Source organism: Triticum urartu, chromosome 1A, assembly GCF_056163025.1.
Source record: "Triticum urartu cultivar PI428250 chromosome 1A, HENAU_Tu73, whole genome shotgun sequence".
In the NCBI taxonomy this organism is placed as follows: domain Eukaryota; kingdom Viridiplantae; phylum Streptophyta; class Magnoliopsida; order Poales; family Poaceae; genus Triticum; species Triticum urartu.
In genome coordinates, this window is record NC_141873.1 from 573,540,229 (window position 1) to 573,554,510 (window position 14,282).

The following is a 14,282-nucleotide window of genomic DNA, read 5'->3' on the forward strand; positions in this document are numbered from 1 at the left end:
GCAGATGATACACCCGCCAGGCTAGATGTACTCGCTGATTATTAGCTACAAGGAAAAGAATCATACAGGCTCAAGCAGCAGCAACTCCGGCCTTCATCTCGGCTGCGGCTTTCCTTTGGCGTGATTCAAGGTATGAATTGAGGATCGCGGGCCTGGCGGTCTCGAAGGCGCAGTAGCCTATGGCACCGAAGCATGCAGATGCGGTGTGCAGAACCCCGGGACAGGTCCTTGAGACCTTCCTCGGCAATGACCTCCTGCATCCTGCGGCTCCCCTCGGTGCCCACCCACCCTGGTCATCAGCCGTGTCTTACGACATGATCGACATCCAGCGGCGTGGTGAGCCCGACCGCCGACGAAGCCGCCACACAGCACGCTCTTGATGAGGGCGAAGGCCTTGAGGCACTCGAAGGAGGAGTAGCTGAGCACACGCTGGCGGGGAGGTTGCGGAGCAGGGTGGCAGCGTAGAGGCCGAAGAAGCCATCGCCCGTCGGTCTGGGGGATCTGGAGCAGCACCTGCCTAGAGCGGCCCATGGCAGCGCCGGACTGCAGGCGCTGCGTGATGAGCTCCTTGGGGAGCATAATGGCGGGGAGGAGATGTTGCCGCTGGCGCCAGCGTGCGGAGCAGCGACTTGGCGAGCTCGCAGTGGCCGAGGAGGAGGCTGAGCCGAGGATGCCGGCGGAGAGGCCCAGCGGCCCGTCGGTGCGGAGGATGTCTACGAAGACCTGCCAGGACCCGCGTCATGACGGCGTCGTAGGTGAAGCCCCCCGCGCACGCAGGGCCGGCTCTGTGTTTCGGGGGAAAACGGGCATACGCCGACGGCCAAACCTATGCCTACGGCTGCCGTCGGCCTAGTTTGAGATATGCCGACAGCCAAGTCCTGGCCGTCGGCTTACACTGGCCGTCGGGTTACGTGGATCTATGCCGACGGCCGCCGTCGGCACAGAACGGCCGTCGACCTAGCCGCAGACATGCCGACAGCAGCCATCGGCATAAATCAGCCGTCGGTATAACTGTGGGCCTGGCGACCCCGCCCGTGACTGGCGGCTAACGCCGTCAAACCTATGCCGACGGTCGGGAAGGGCGGCCGTCGGCATCTCCGCATGCCACGTCACCGATCCGCGGCGTAGGTATGCCGACGGCAGCCGTCGGCATATCTGCCACGTCACCGATCCGCGGCACGGTGCCCACCAGAACTCTGCCGTATCTATGCCGACGGCTTTGCCGTCGGCATAGCTATTTCTTTTACATACTTTTTTAGATGATGAACTTGAGTATGTTTAGATGATGAACTGTCATATTTATGCATAATTCCATATTATTCTGCTTTGAAATGTTGTGAAATGAATTGAAAAAGAGAAAACAAGGATAATAAAAAAACAAAAAAAACTATGCATACGGCAAAGCCGTCGGCATATATAAGCCCAGGAGTTACCAGGGCTTGCCACGTGGCAGATCTATGCCTACGGCCATGCCGTCGGCATAGATTTTCATCTATGCCGACGGCTTTGCCGTAGGCATAGCCCTGCCGCCAGGAGAAACCAGGGAAAGACACGTGGCTGAGCTATGCCTACGGCTTTGCCGTAGGCATAGCACTGCCACCAGGAGCACCACGGAACGCCACGTGGCAGAGGTACGCCGACGGCTAGGCCGTCGGCATAGATTTCTACCTATGCCGACGGCCAAGCCGTCGGCGTACCTCTGCCACGTGGCGTCCCATGACTCGCCCGTGCTTTTGACGGCGCCGTCCGTTGCCGTCAGACGGAAAAACACTGCCGACGGCTAAACTATGCCGACGGCTGACCCCGGCCGTCGGCATAGGCCCCTATGCCGACGGCTATACTACGCCGACGGTCTGACAAGACTACACTGACGATATATACGCCGACGGGTCTATGCCGACGGCAGCCGTAGGCATAGATCTATGCCGACGGCAAAGGACCTATGCCGACGGCCCCTAGCCGTAGGCATAGACCGCGAGTCCGGTAGTGGGAGGCCCTAGGCGAACTCGACGACATGGGCCCTCTAAGTCCTAAGACCATATAGATATGTATGTGTTTGTGTGCTACATATATATATAACTCCATTTGCATAATACTAAAAGTACACTTTCAATCACACATCTTTAGTTTGAAATTTGACTACAATAGTTGTTGGACAATGCAAAATAAAACAAACATGACATGATTACCTCAAATAGGAAACACATTTATTTGCTCCTCTGTATACTTTCGCAATCTTCATTGACCTTAACATCTGGATTTTCATGCTCGGGATTAGTTCCTTGCCTATGTTCTTCACTGACATCAACAATACTTGAAGATGTAAAATACTTTGTCAAAGAACCCTTTGGTGGTTGAATTTTCAGATGTATTTATTTCTTTCTTTTTCTTTTTTCAGCACCCGACAAATGCTTATTAGGCAACATGGCATGCTAATGTCCTAATATTACAAAGCAAAGAGTAGACAACAAATTAGAAATTTATAGATCACAGAATGACAAAAAATTAGGATGATTGAATACATACTATGAAAGATTGAATTAGAAAATTATACATAAAAAATTAGATACTTCATGGGATGAATCATTGATGAATAGTTTAATATACGTACTAAAGAAACTACTGGAATTGGGGATGGACGAATGGATCAGGAACATCCGAACATGGATATTGGGTACGGACCTACGTTCGCATACATATGTATTGCCGTATTGCTGGAAGGCCGAGTTGTCGGATTGCTGCGTGCCGCGGCGGCAACAAGCGGCTGAGGCACCGAGCGAGGAACGACAGAGCGAGGGGCTGATGAGACGACGAAGAAGAACTGACGAGCGACGAATGGGAAAAGTCAGATTTTTTTATTTTTGAGAAGAAAGGAAAAGCCAGACATTCCGATTGATTTGTTTCACACGTACGCGTGCATCGAGCGGCTGTAACTTGCGTGCGTGACGCTTCGCTGCGCATTACTAGGCGATTCGATGGGCCGAGCCCATCTTGTTTTCTTCCTCTCATAATTTTTCCCTTGTCTATTTTTTTGCTGGACTATACTATATGTGTACTACATCATGGGCCCCCCTTCCATCCTGGGCCCTGGGCCGTCGCCCCTCTGCCCATGCCCCAGGGCCGGCCCTGCGCGCACGCCCCGATGGCCGCCCGCGCGAGTGAGGAGGCCGAGAAGACGGGCGGATGGGGTGGAGGAGGAGCGAGGTGAGGTCGGAGAAGAGCGAGGGGAAGTCCTGAGAGCGGCTAGAGCACGGGAACGCTCCCTCGAGCAGCTCGACGATGGCATCTCGCCGCTGCCGGCGCCAGCGCCACCGCGATGGATTTGGTGGAGGACGGGGGATCCGGAGCTAAAACAAAAGTGACTATTACCTGAATCTTTTTGTGTTTGTTTGTTTTTTGAGTTTTCCGAAGTCTAGAAAAGTAGACTAACAAAAAATTAAAAATAACTAAACAAACTAAATAACAAAGAAGTAAAATAATTGAAGGTATAGGAACCTATGCTGACTGATAGTGATAGTAGTACAAAAAAGGGCATTTTTAGAGGTGATGGCACCGTCTACTGAGTACTTGCATAAAACTAAGATTCTTCTTGGTGGTGCCCAACTTTGCTAGTTACAATAATTAAGGTGTTGTGTGTAAGGAATTGATGGTTGCACGCTTGCGAAAGAAAGTAAATTGTCCAGATTGCAAAAAGTTCAGAATAAGTTGATCGAAATTGTGATTATGAGGAATAGAAAATCGGCATCCATAATTTTACAAGTGACATCTCTCCAAAGAACATAGCATAGGTGTGGAAAATATCTAATACTTTGTATTCTAGTGTGTTGGTAAAAATAGGCACGTCATCAGCCAATAACTCATACATTGTATTTAGATTATTTAAACTTTTTTGAAAACACAAACATTAAAAAAGTAAATTTGGAAAAGAAAGAAGGACATAAGTAAGAAATAAAAAACCCCAAAGGAAACCGTAAAAATAAGCAGGAGAAGAAATGAACCAGAGCCGGTCAGGAGCCTTTTGGAAAGTTTTCATAACCGACATCTGTGGGCACTAAACAGGCCAGCCTACTTACCGCAGCTCTATGTGGCAGGGCAACAGTTTGCCGCACAGAGCGGCAAATAGGATTTTCTGCTCTTACTACCTCTATAGATTTTGTTTTTCTCAAAACAAAACAAAAACCCTCTATAGATGTCGTATTGGGCCCGGAGTCTCTGAATGAAACAGAAAAAATAATAATAAGAACTCAATCCCTTCCAATCACCCGACCTGACCTACTCGGTGCTAACCGGTGCTACTTGTACAGGTTCTTCTTCATGGCAAAACTACACAAGACTTTGTGTAGCTTAGCAAAGTCAACTAGACAAAATTTTGTGTAGTTTCGTCGTGGAGAAGAAACTATACAAGTAGCACCGGTCAACATACTAACATAATGCAAGATTGATCACATCTTGGCGGCCTCTAACATCCATATATGAGGCAACCGGCCAGCTATAAACAATGGTCAATATGCAACAACAATATATCAAGGGCAACCTTAGATATAAATAAGTACTAACCTAATAGTCTCTTTCTAGCTAACCATCCTCTGAAAACTCGATGAATCAGTACTGCAGCGCGCCGGTGGCGTTGCAAAGGTTGGTGCCACAAGAATGCTATTACTAAGGTTTGGATTCCTACAATAGCCTGAAATTGCTTTGTGAATCACTTGCATACTGAATAGCAGAGGTGCGAAAGCCATGACCACACCAAGGCGGCGAAGGTCCGGCGGGCGGAGCGCGATTGGTCGTCATCGAGGGCACGGAGACGGAGGCCGAGGGGCGTCGGGATCAAGGGACCGTCGTAGTGCTTCAGGCAGTGGAGCGAGGGCGGAGTGGGAACCAACTGGAGTTGGGTTGTAGTTGTTGTGAATGAAACAACAGATAGAAGCCAACAACATCATTTTGTCCCCAGCCTCCGGCGCGCGCTGCTAGCCACGAGCCAGGGATTTAGTCCCGGTTTGTGGCCAACCGGGACTAAAGGGCGGGGGCCTTTACCCTTTAGTCCCGACTTATTAGTTCCGGTTGATGAAGCGGGACTAAAAGCCCTTATGAACCGGGACTAATGGCCGATCCTTTACTAGTGTGTACATTTATTTGTATTGGACATGCACTTAGAGGAAGAAAGGTGGGTCTGTTACAGATGAGTAACAGGGAGCTGGTCACCGTTACCCACAGTGATAGAAGGAGGCGGGGAGTTGAGGCCAGAGGGGAGTGACAGAGTGGGTGATAATGGGAGTGGAGGCCACATGCGACGTCGCATCGGTATCCAACAACCGGTCGAAGGAGGTGGTCCCTGTTGGATGCACGGCGCCAGCGCCGGCAACAACAGCGAGTGCTGGAGTCAGGCCTGGCAGCGTGTTTGCAAACGACCCAGCAACGTTGGTGAGGCCGGAGGAGGTGGGGGAGTCGGAGCCGTCGCCGCCGCCGGCAGCAGTTGGTGGGCGATGGAGCTGTTTGTCGCGGACAAGATCATGGGCGCCAGACGGTGAAGGCCGTGGCGTTGTGGACGCGAACGATATTGCGTACGTCGATGGAGACATTCTCGTACAACCACTCGACGATGCATTGGTCCACTGTCGACCACTTGTCGTCGCATTGCTTGACTGTGGTTGGGGAGGAGGCGAGGTGACCGTCGATGAAGCCGGAGTCAACGATGATGCCATCCATGAAACAACACCACTGCGAGTAGTTGTTGGGCTCAGCGATGTCAAGCACAACCGAGGCACGGGGCATCAACATGTTCACAGTTTGGAGAGATGCGGTGGAGGGCGGAGCAGTACTAGCAGGCGTGAACGGCGAGCCGTGTGGCGCAACCGTGCCCGTGGGAGCGGCAGAGGAGGAGGAGCCACCGTCGGATTCGAGGAGAGGATTGTTGTTGTCCAAGGCGAAGGCAACGGAGAGGGAGAGCGCCGCGCATGGATAGGCGGGATTAGATCGCGCTATCTATCTGGTTCCGTGCAACAAGATGGAATGGGAGTCTGTTCCGCTGAATAGGAGGATTGTTGTTGTATTGATCGATCATTCAAATATTTTCTTACATGAGCTAGTAAAGAGAGCCGAGCGCCGTGGCGCAAGACTCGATCCAAGTCTGTTCCGCTGGCACTGTCAGCAAGGAGCTGCGGCGAGGCGGGTACGGCCTTGGGGGTTGGAGTGGTCGCGGAAGGGGGAGGCGGCGACTCATGGCGGATCTACCAATATGGCGACATCTTGGGGTGGCCTCTGCCCTGTTCGGGCCTCTGTTTTGCGAAGAAGACTGGCGGCAACGATTCCGGTTTCCTGGTGCGTGCGAACAATTAGACATCGCTGGGACACATTATGAGACACATGACCATTTTCACAATATGTTTTAAGTGTTAAACTGCATACATACAGCTTAGTAAAATAATGTTCGGCATCACACTTACATATGTGTAAAATAGTTGTTATGGATAACTAGAAGCGCCATTTATTAGTTGTTTGCATGTGTTGTACAATAGTGAGGTAACTACATGGAACCACCACATTTGGGGTTAGTATAACATGAAACCACCACAAATCAACGGAAATCTCAAATAGCAACTACTCCCTCCGTCCGGAAATACTTGTCATTAAAATGAATAAACGGGGATGTATCTAGATGTATTTTAGTTCTAGATACATCCTTTTTTGTCCATTTTGATGACAAGTATTTTCGGACGAAGGGAGTACCTTTGAGGCCATTGATCACATATTTAATTTGTTTGTTCTAACAGCAAAACTGATGGCTGAGTCCCGCATGTCAATGCTAACTATTGACAACAATATCGGGTAATGACATTTGTTGAAAAACAAAAGAAAACTTGAAACACCAAATATCTGGTCATCACATGAGTCAGGACGGTTTACTTCCTCCTCGACCCCCATGTCGCCCACGCTCGGGCGACTCGGGTGGTGCCGCAACCCTAGCCGCCAGGGCACTACCTCCTCCCTTCCCTCCTTCCTCTCCGCCGGGCTAAGCCCTGGAGCCGACGACGGTGGCGGGGGTATATCTCTCTCCCGTGTCATGGGGGTGATGCGGGGCCCCTTAGTGTGAGGAGGCGCGACCGATCGGGTCTTGGAGCTGTGGCAGTAGGGCCTGCTTCGGGCAACGGCAATGGATGCGGTCGGTGATGTCGACTGGTTGTGTGATGGTGGGCCATCTGACCTCGGATCGGCGATGGCGGCGTGGAGGGCCTGGTGGATAGGTCGGCGGCATGCGTGGTCCGGCCTTCGGTCAGATCTGATTTGGCCGGTGCGGCCTGCTCGCTGCGTGCCGCCAGAGATCGGTGGCGACCCGTGCACACAATGCTAGATGGAGGTTCGCCGAGCAGATCCGGGCGAAAACCTTGCTCTCGGCTAGTTGCCAAGGCCGGCGATGTCGGTGCTCTTTTTTGTCGTTCCCTTCTTGAAGGCATCGCCACAGAGAAGCTCCAGAACTCTATCCGCTACCTTCGGGGGAACCCTAGATCAGTCAATCGAATGACGGTGGCACTCTTGTGTTATCCCCTCCTTGGGGGCGTCATTCTTGGAGGTGTGCATTGGCTCGAGGGACCAGTTGACGATTTCAATGAAGCGACGTTTCATGTGACGCATCGACGATGTGGAGTCTCAGCGGCGTGGCGCCGCAGGGCCTCGACGACGGATATGTGATGATGAACGTGCGTAGGGAGGTGGCGTCGACGACAGGCTGACAAGGTTGATGTGTCGGTACCCGCCGAGAGTGCACTGGACCGGTGTGTGCCTTAGATCCAGTGATTGCGGCTTGGTTGAGGCCTTCGGTTTTAGATGTTGGGCTTTGGCGTGACATCTGGGCAGGCGGCCCCGACAATATGCACTCCTTCATCGAGTTGGTAGGAGTAGCGATAGATATTGCCAAGATAATAGACTTATTGATGTATTACTTTATAAGGTCTTGGTGAATAATTAATAAAATGATTGTGTGCATCGCCCTGATGCAAAGCCTGATATCATCCTCCTTTAAAAAAAATATCGGGTAAATTGACAAATACAGTACATTTTTACTTATTTCCACATTAATAGAGCAGACAAGTAAAAAAACTATTTATAGGATAGTAATTGGATAAGAGAGCGTCTACCCTGTCAACAGATAGGGAGAGAGCAAAAGCTGTCTAAGCAAACTGAGAAACAGTTGACATAGCAAAACCGGAAACTAGGTCAGCAACATGAGCAGCATAACCACCAACCAAGCCCATCCAGCAGCCACCAACTGCACCATAGCAATTCCACAAGGAATGCCAGAACACAAAGCGAATACTTGTCGCCGGTCCACCCTAGCTGCTGCAGCGGATGTCAAAGCCACCCTCCACGAGATCGTCACTGCACATGACACGGCTCTCGCGCATGATCCTCCCACGAAGTTGCCTGCCCCGTGAATCGGCCGGCACATATCCATACCCAGGTATTAAAAATTGCGTCGATGCAAGCGCAAAAACCGTGCCGCTCTCGAGCATAAAGGACTCGGGACATACTGGCATTTTGCCATCCAAAGCAAACAGAAGCAGAAGTAGAAGAGCTGAAATCCCAGAGCCCACCGGCGACCTGACGATCGATCGGCACCGATGGCCGGCGGGAGGAAGCGGGAGTGGATACGTAAGAAGATGACGGCGGCAGCCGGGAACGGGTCGCTGCGCATGCGCGCGCTGTCCATGGCGCTGCGGCAGCGGAGGAGACGGCTGCCGCGCGTCGACCTACTCCGGTTCTTCTACGAGAGCATCGTGTTCCGGCTGCTGTGGGTGCTCGAGTCCATCATCGTCCTCGCCAGGCTCTGCTTCTTCTTCCTCCGCTTCGGCTTCCGGCTGTAAAATAAACTGAGCTGTAATTTGTTTGACGGTAGTAACCGAGCTGTGTTCATGTGCGGTGTCTTGAAATCTTCTTTGCTTTGCTCCAAAACATTGTAAACAATTCACAAATTCAGCAATTAATCTACTCTGTCTTCCTACAAAAGTTCTGTTATTGGCTATTTTAGATCAAGCTATTTTCCTTTCTATATAGGCATGTCTGAAAATATTTCTCATATTTTGCCTCATTCCGATGTATACATATATGCTTGAATTGTTGGAGCCTCTATGATTGGTAGTTTGCTGGAAAAAGTAGACATATCATCAGCCAACAACTCTTTGTATTTAAATTACCCAATTGGTAGTTTGTTGGAGCCTCTGTGAACTGGTACGAAAAAGTTTTAGAAGCTTCCCTGTATATTTTTTCTTTTTTGTATGTTTCATTCATCTACTTTTCTTTTGCTTTCTACCTTTTCTATTATTTCTTTGTTTCGTCTTCATTTTCAAATACATGTTGACTTTTTTAAATACATGTTGAATTTTTTTCAGATACACAGTAAACATCTTTTCAAATATACAATGAAAATTTATTGACCACTAGTAAAATGTACATTGAACATTTTTTTAAAACACAATGAACATTTTTGAACACACGCTCAACATTTTCCAAAAATTTTGTGACCATTCTTTGCAAAATGTATGAACAACTTTCGAATGGCGCAAACATTTTATTATGTTATGAATATTTTTTAAAATTAATTGATATTTTTACATTTCATGAATATTATTAAAAATTTCATCAACATATTATTAAACATGTGAACAATTTTGAATGTGTAACTTGTTATATTGAATGATACAAACCTTGTGCGGACAATTTTTTAAATTTATGAACATTTTTTTAGAAATTTCATGAACATAGTTTTAAACATGTCAGCCTTTTAAAAATGGCATGAAATTTATTTTTGAAAGGTCTAAATAATTTTAGGAATTAGGCAAACAAAATTTTACATTTCATGAACATTTCTTATATACATGGTGAATGTTGTTAAATTTTTAATAGAAGTAATTTATGTTATACATATATTGAAAATATTGTGAAATATAAACAAAAGTAGGGGTAGTGATATGTATCGCCCGCAATGGTCCCTGATTGACCAACAGCTCATGGTCAGGGCATCGAGCTAGTTTTTCTTTTTAGAAATCTCGCCCACTTTATTGATTCATAGCAATGTTCATAGGTACAAAATTTGGGTCATGAGAATTGCCCAACCAAACATGTCTACATATGCCTAGATTACAAGCAAACTTGATGAGCTTGTGAGCCTACGTCGAGCTAGCTCGGTGATACCATGGTGTGGGTGTGGGCGAAGGCATAACCTCGGATCACCGTCCGCCCTGCTCGATGTTAGTGTAGGTACAACTTGCAAGTTCTTTCTTCTTGTCTTTTTCTCCTGCACCAAAATCAACAAATTCAAAAAAAAGTTCACGAATTTTAAAAAAACTTGAATTATGTTTTTCACAAATTTGAAAATATAAGTTAATTTGAAAAATGTTAGAAAATTTAGAAAAGTTGACAAATTTATAAATTGTTCACTAATTTGAAAACAATATTTAATTTTCGAAAATATTCCTGAATTTATAATTTTTAAAATTTGATTTTTCCCCTGAATTCAAAATTTTTCAGTATTTGTTTGAGAAATACGTATCGGGAAAAGTTCATTTTTTTTGTAGATATCACAGATATGCAAGGATTCGAAAAATATTTTTACACCTAGACAAATTTGTAAAATGTTTCTGAAATTGAAATATGTATGTAACAAAATTTTAAAAAGGAAAATGCAAAAAAAAGAAGGAAAAAGAAAAAACAGGCAAAACGAATTAACTAAAAAGAAGGAAAAGCTGAAAACTAAAATATGAAGAAAAAACATCTGGGACATTCCCAAAACCGGCAGCGTAAAACTGTTCGTTGTGTGATAACGGGCTAGCCCAAGAAATGTCCTCATGTTAGTGAGCAAAATGGGGTATTGCTCGCAACGAGATAGCATTTGGTGCATAGACATTCCCCGCAGCGCGCAACGAGCAAACACAAGGCATATGTGGTAAGCAATATTAAAAAACATATCAAAACATCAACACGAGAGTAACTAGGTTACACCTTGCGAGGGACCTTCAGGGGTCACTTTTGGTGCCCGGGGAGCACGCCAAGTGGTGTGTCCAGCCGCCGCCTGCTACCTCTTGAGCACTGGGTTGGTTTTCCCTTGAAGAAGAAAGGGTGATGCAGCAAAGTAGCGTAAGTATTTCCCTCAGTTTTTGAGAACCAAGGTATCAATCCAGTAGGAGGCCACGCACGAGTCCCTAGCACCTACACAAACAAATAAACTCCTCGCAACCAATGCAATAAAGGGGTTGTCAATCTCTTCACGGTCACTTACGAGAGTGAGATCTGATAGATATGATAAGATAATATTTTTGGTATTTTTATGATAAAGAGAAATAAAGATGCAAAGTAAAATAAAAGGCAAAATAAATAACTAAGTATTCGAAGATTAATATGATGGAGAATAGACCCGGGGGCCATAGGTTTCACTAGTGGCTTCTCTCGAGAGCATAAGTATTACGGTGGGTGAACAAATTACTTTTGAGCAATTGACAGAATTGAGCATAGTTATGAGAATATCTAGATATGATCATGTATATAGGCATCATGTCCGAGACAAGTAGACCGACTCCTGCCTGCATCTACTACTATTACTCCACACATCGACCGCTATCCGGCATGCATCTAGAGTATTAAGTTCAAGAGAACAGAGTAACGCTTTAAGCAAGATGACATGATATAGAGGCATAAACTCATGCAATATGAAATAAACCTCATCTTGTTATCCTCGATGGCAACAATATAATACATGCCTGGCTTCCCCTACTGTCACTGGGAAAGGACACCGCAAGATTGAACCCAAAGCTAAGCACTTCTCGCATTGCAAGAAAGATCAATCTAGTAGGCCAAACCAAACTGATAATTCAAAGAGACTTGCAAAGATAACCAATCACACATAAAAGAATTCAGAGAAGATTCAAATATTGTTCATAGATAAACTTGATCATAAACCCACAATTCATCGGTCTCAACAAACACACCTTAAAAGAAGATTACATCGAATATATCTCCACAAGAGAGGATGAGAACTTTGTATTGAGATCCAAAAAGAGAGAAGAAGCCATCTAGCTAATAACTATGGACCCGAAGGTCTGAAGTAAACTACTCACACTTCATCGGAGAGGCTATGGTGTTGATGTAGAAGCCCTCCGTGATCGATGCCCCCTCCGGCGGAGCTCCGAAAAAGGCCCCAAATGGGATCTCATGGATACATAAAGTTACGGCGGTGGAATTAGGCTGTTGGCTCCGTATCTAGTAGTTGGGGGGTACGTAGGTATATATAGGAGGAAGAAGTACGTCGGTGGAGCAACATGGGCCCCACGAGGGTGGAGGGTGCGCCTGGGGGGGGGGGGGGTAGGCGCGCCCCTACCTCGTGCCTTCCTGGTTGATGTCTTGACGTAGGGTCCAAGTTATCTGGATCACGTTCGTTCCGAAAATCACGTTCCCGAAGGTTTCATTCCGTTTGGACTCCGTTTGATATTCTTTTTCTGCGAAACTCTGAAATAGGAAAAAAAACAATTCTGGGCTAGGCCTCCGGTTAATAGGTTAGTCCCAAAATAATATAAAAGTGTATAATAAAGCCCAATAATATCCAAAACAGGATATAATATGGCATGGAACAATAAAAAATTATAGATACGTTGGAGACGTATCAAGCATCCCCAAGCTTAATTCCTGCTCGTCCTCGAGTAGGTAAATGATAAAAATAGAATTTTTGATGTCGAATGCTACTTGGCATAATTTCAATGTAATTCTCTTAATTGTGGTATGAATATTCAGATCCGAAAGATTCAAGACAAAAGTTCAATATTGATATAGAAATAATAATACTTCAAGCATACTAACTATGCAATTATGTCTCTTCAAAATAACATGGCCAAAGAAAGTTATTCCTACAAGATCATATAGTCTGGCTAAGCTCCATCTTCACTACACAAAGTATTTAAATCATGCACAACCCCGATGACAAGCCAAGCAATTGTTTCATACTTTTGGTGTTCTCAAAAAATTTCAATCTTCACGCAATACATGAGCGTGAGCCATGGACATAGCACTATACGTGGAATAGAATGGTGGTTGTGGGGAAGACAAAAAGGGATAAGATAGTCTCATATCAACTAGGCGTATCAACAGGCTATGGAGATGCCCATTAATAGATATCAATGTGAGTGAGTAGGGATTGCCATGCAACGGATGCACTAGAGCTATAAGTATATGAAAGCTCAACAAAAAGAACTAAGTGGGTGTGCATCCAACTCACTTGCTCACGAAGACCTAGGGCATTTTGAGGAAGCCCATCATTGGAATATACAAGCCAAGTTCTATAATGAAAAATTCCCACGAGTATATGAAAGTGATATCATAGGAGACTCTCTATCATGAAGATCATGGTGCTACTTTGACGCACAAGTGTGGTAAAAGGATAGTAGCGTTGTCCCTTCTCTCTTTTTCTCTCATTTTTTTACTTGGGCCTTTTCTCTCTTTTTTATGGCCTATTTTTTTAGTCCAGAGTCTCATCCCAACTTGTGGGGGAATCATAGTCTCCATCATCCTTTCCTTACTTGGGTCAATGCTCTAAAAATGATGATCATCACACTTTTATTTACTTACAACTCAACAATTACAACTCAATACTTAGAACAAAATACGACTCTATGTGAATGCCTCCGGCGGTGTACCAGGATGTGCTACCTCTTGAGCACTGCGTTGGATTTCCCCGAAGAGGAAGGGATGATGCAGCAAAGTAGCGTAAGTATTTCCCTCAGTTTTTGAGAACCAAGGTATCAATCCAGTAGGAGGCTACGCTCGAGTCCCTCGTACCTACACAAAAACAATAGCTCAACGCAACCAATGCGCTTAGGGGTTGTCAATCCCTTCACGGTCACTTACGAAAGTGAGATCTGATAGAGATGATAAATAATAATTTTGGTATTTTTGGTATAAAAATTCAAAGTAAATAAAGTAAAAGCAAAGTAAAAGCAAAGCAATAATAAAGTGATGGAGATTGATATGATGAGAAAGAGACCCGGGGGCCATAGGTTTCACTAGTGGCTTCTCTCAAGAGCATAAGTATTCTACGTGGGTGAACAAATTACTGTTGAGCAATTGACAGAATTGAGCATAGCTATGAGAATATCTAGGTATGATCATGTATATAGGCATCACGTCTGAGACAAGTAGACCGAAACAATTCTGCATCTACTACTATTACTCCACTCATCGACCGCTATCCAGCATGCATCTAGAGCATTAAGTTAAAAATAGAGTAATGCCTTAAGCAAGATGAC

At 46.0% G+C, this 14,282-nt stretch overlaps 1 protein-coding gene and 1 pseudogene across 1 annotated transcript; one reads left to right on the top strand and one right to left on the bottom strand.

The window, feature by feature from the left end:
* Nucleotides 1-70: 70 nt before the first annotated feature.
* On the bottom strand, nt 71-5,579 carry LOC125532568 (protein MITOFERRINLIKE 1, chloroplastic-like; annotated as a pseudogene).
* Nucleotides 5,580-8,412: 2,833 nt separating this feature from the next.
* LOC125541019 (uncharacterized) lies at nt 8,413-9,091 on the top strand. Its single transcript, XM_048704548.2, has one exon. It carries the CDS (start codon nt 8,616-8,618, stop codon nt 8,856-8,858), a length of 243 nt encoding a protein of 80 aa, XP_048560505.1. The 5' UTR covers nt 8,413-8,615; the 3' UTR covers nt 8,859-9,091.
* Nucleotides 9,092-14,282: the final 5,191 nt, after the last annotated feature.

What these genes read in the sequence shown, in the direction of transcription:
- LOC125541019 (XM_048704548.2), top strand. Translation starts at nt 8,616, where the DNA reads ATGGCCGGCGGGAGGAAGCGGGAGTGGATACGTAAGAAGATGACGGCG.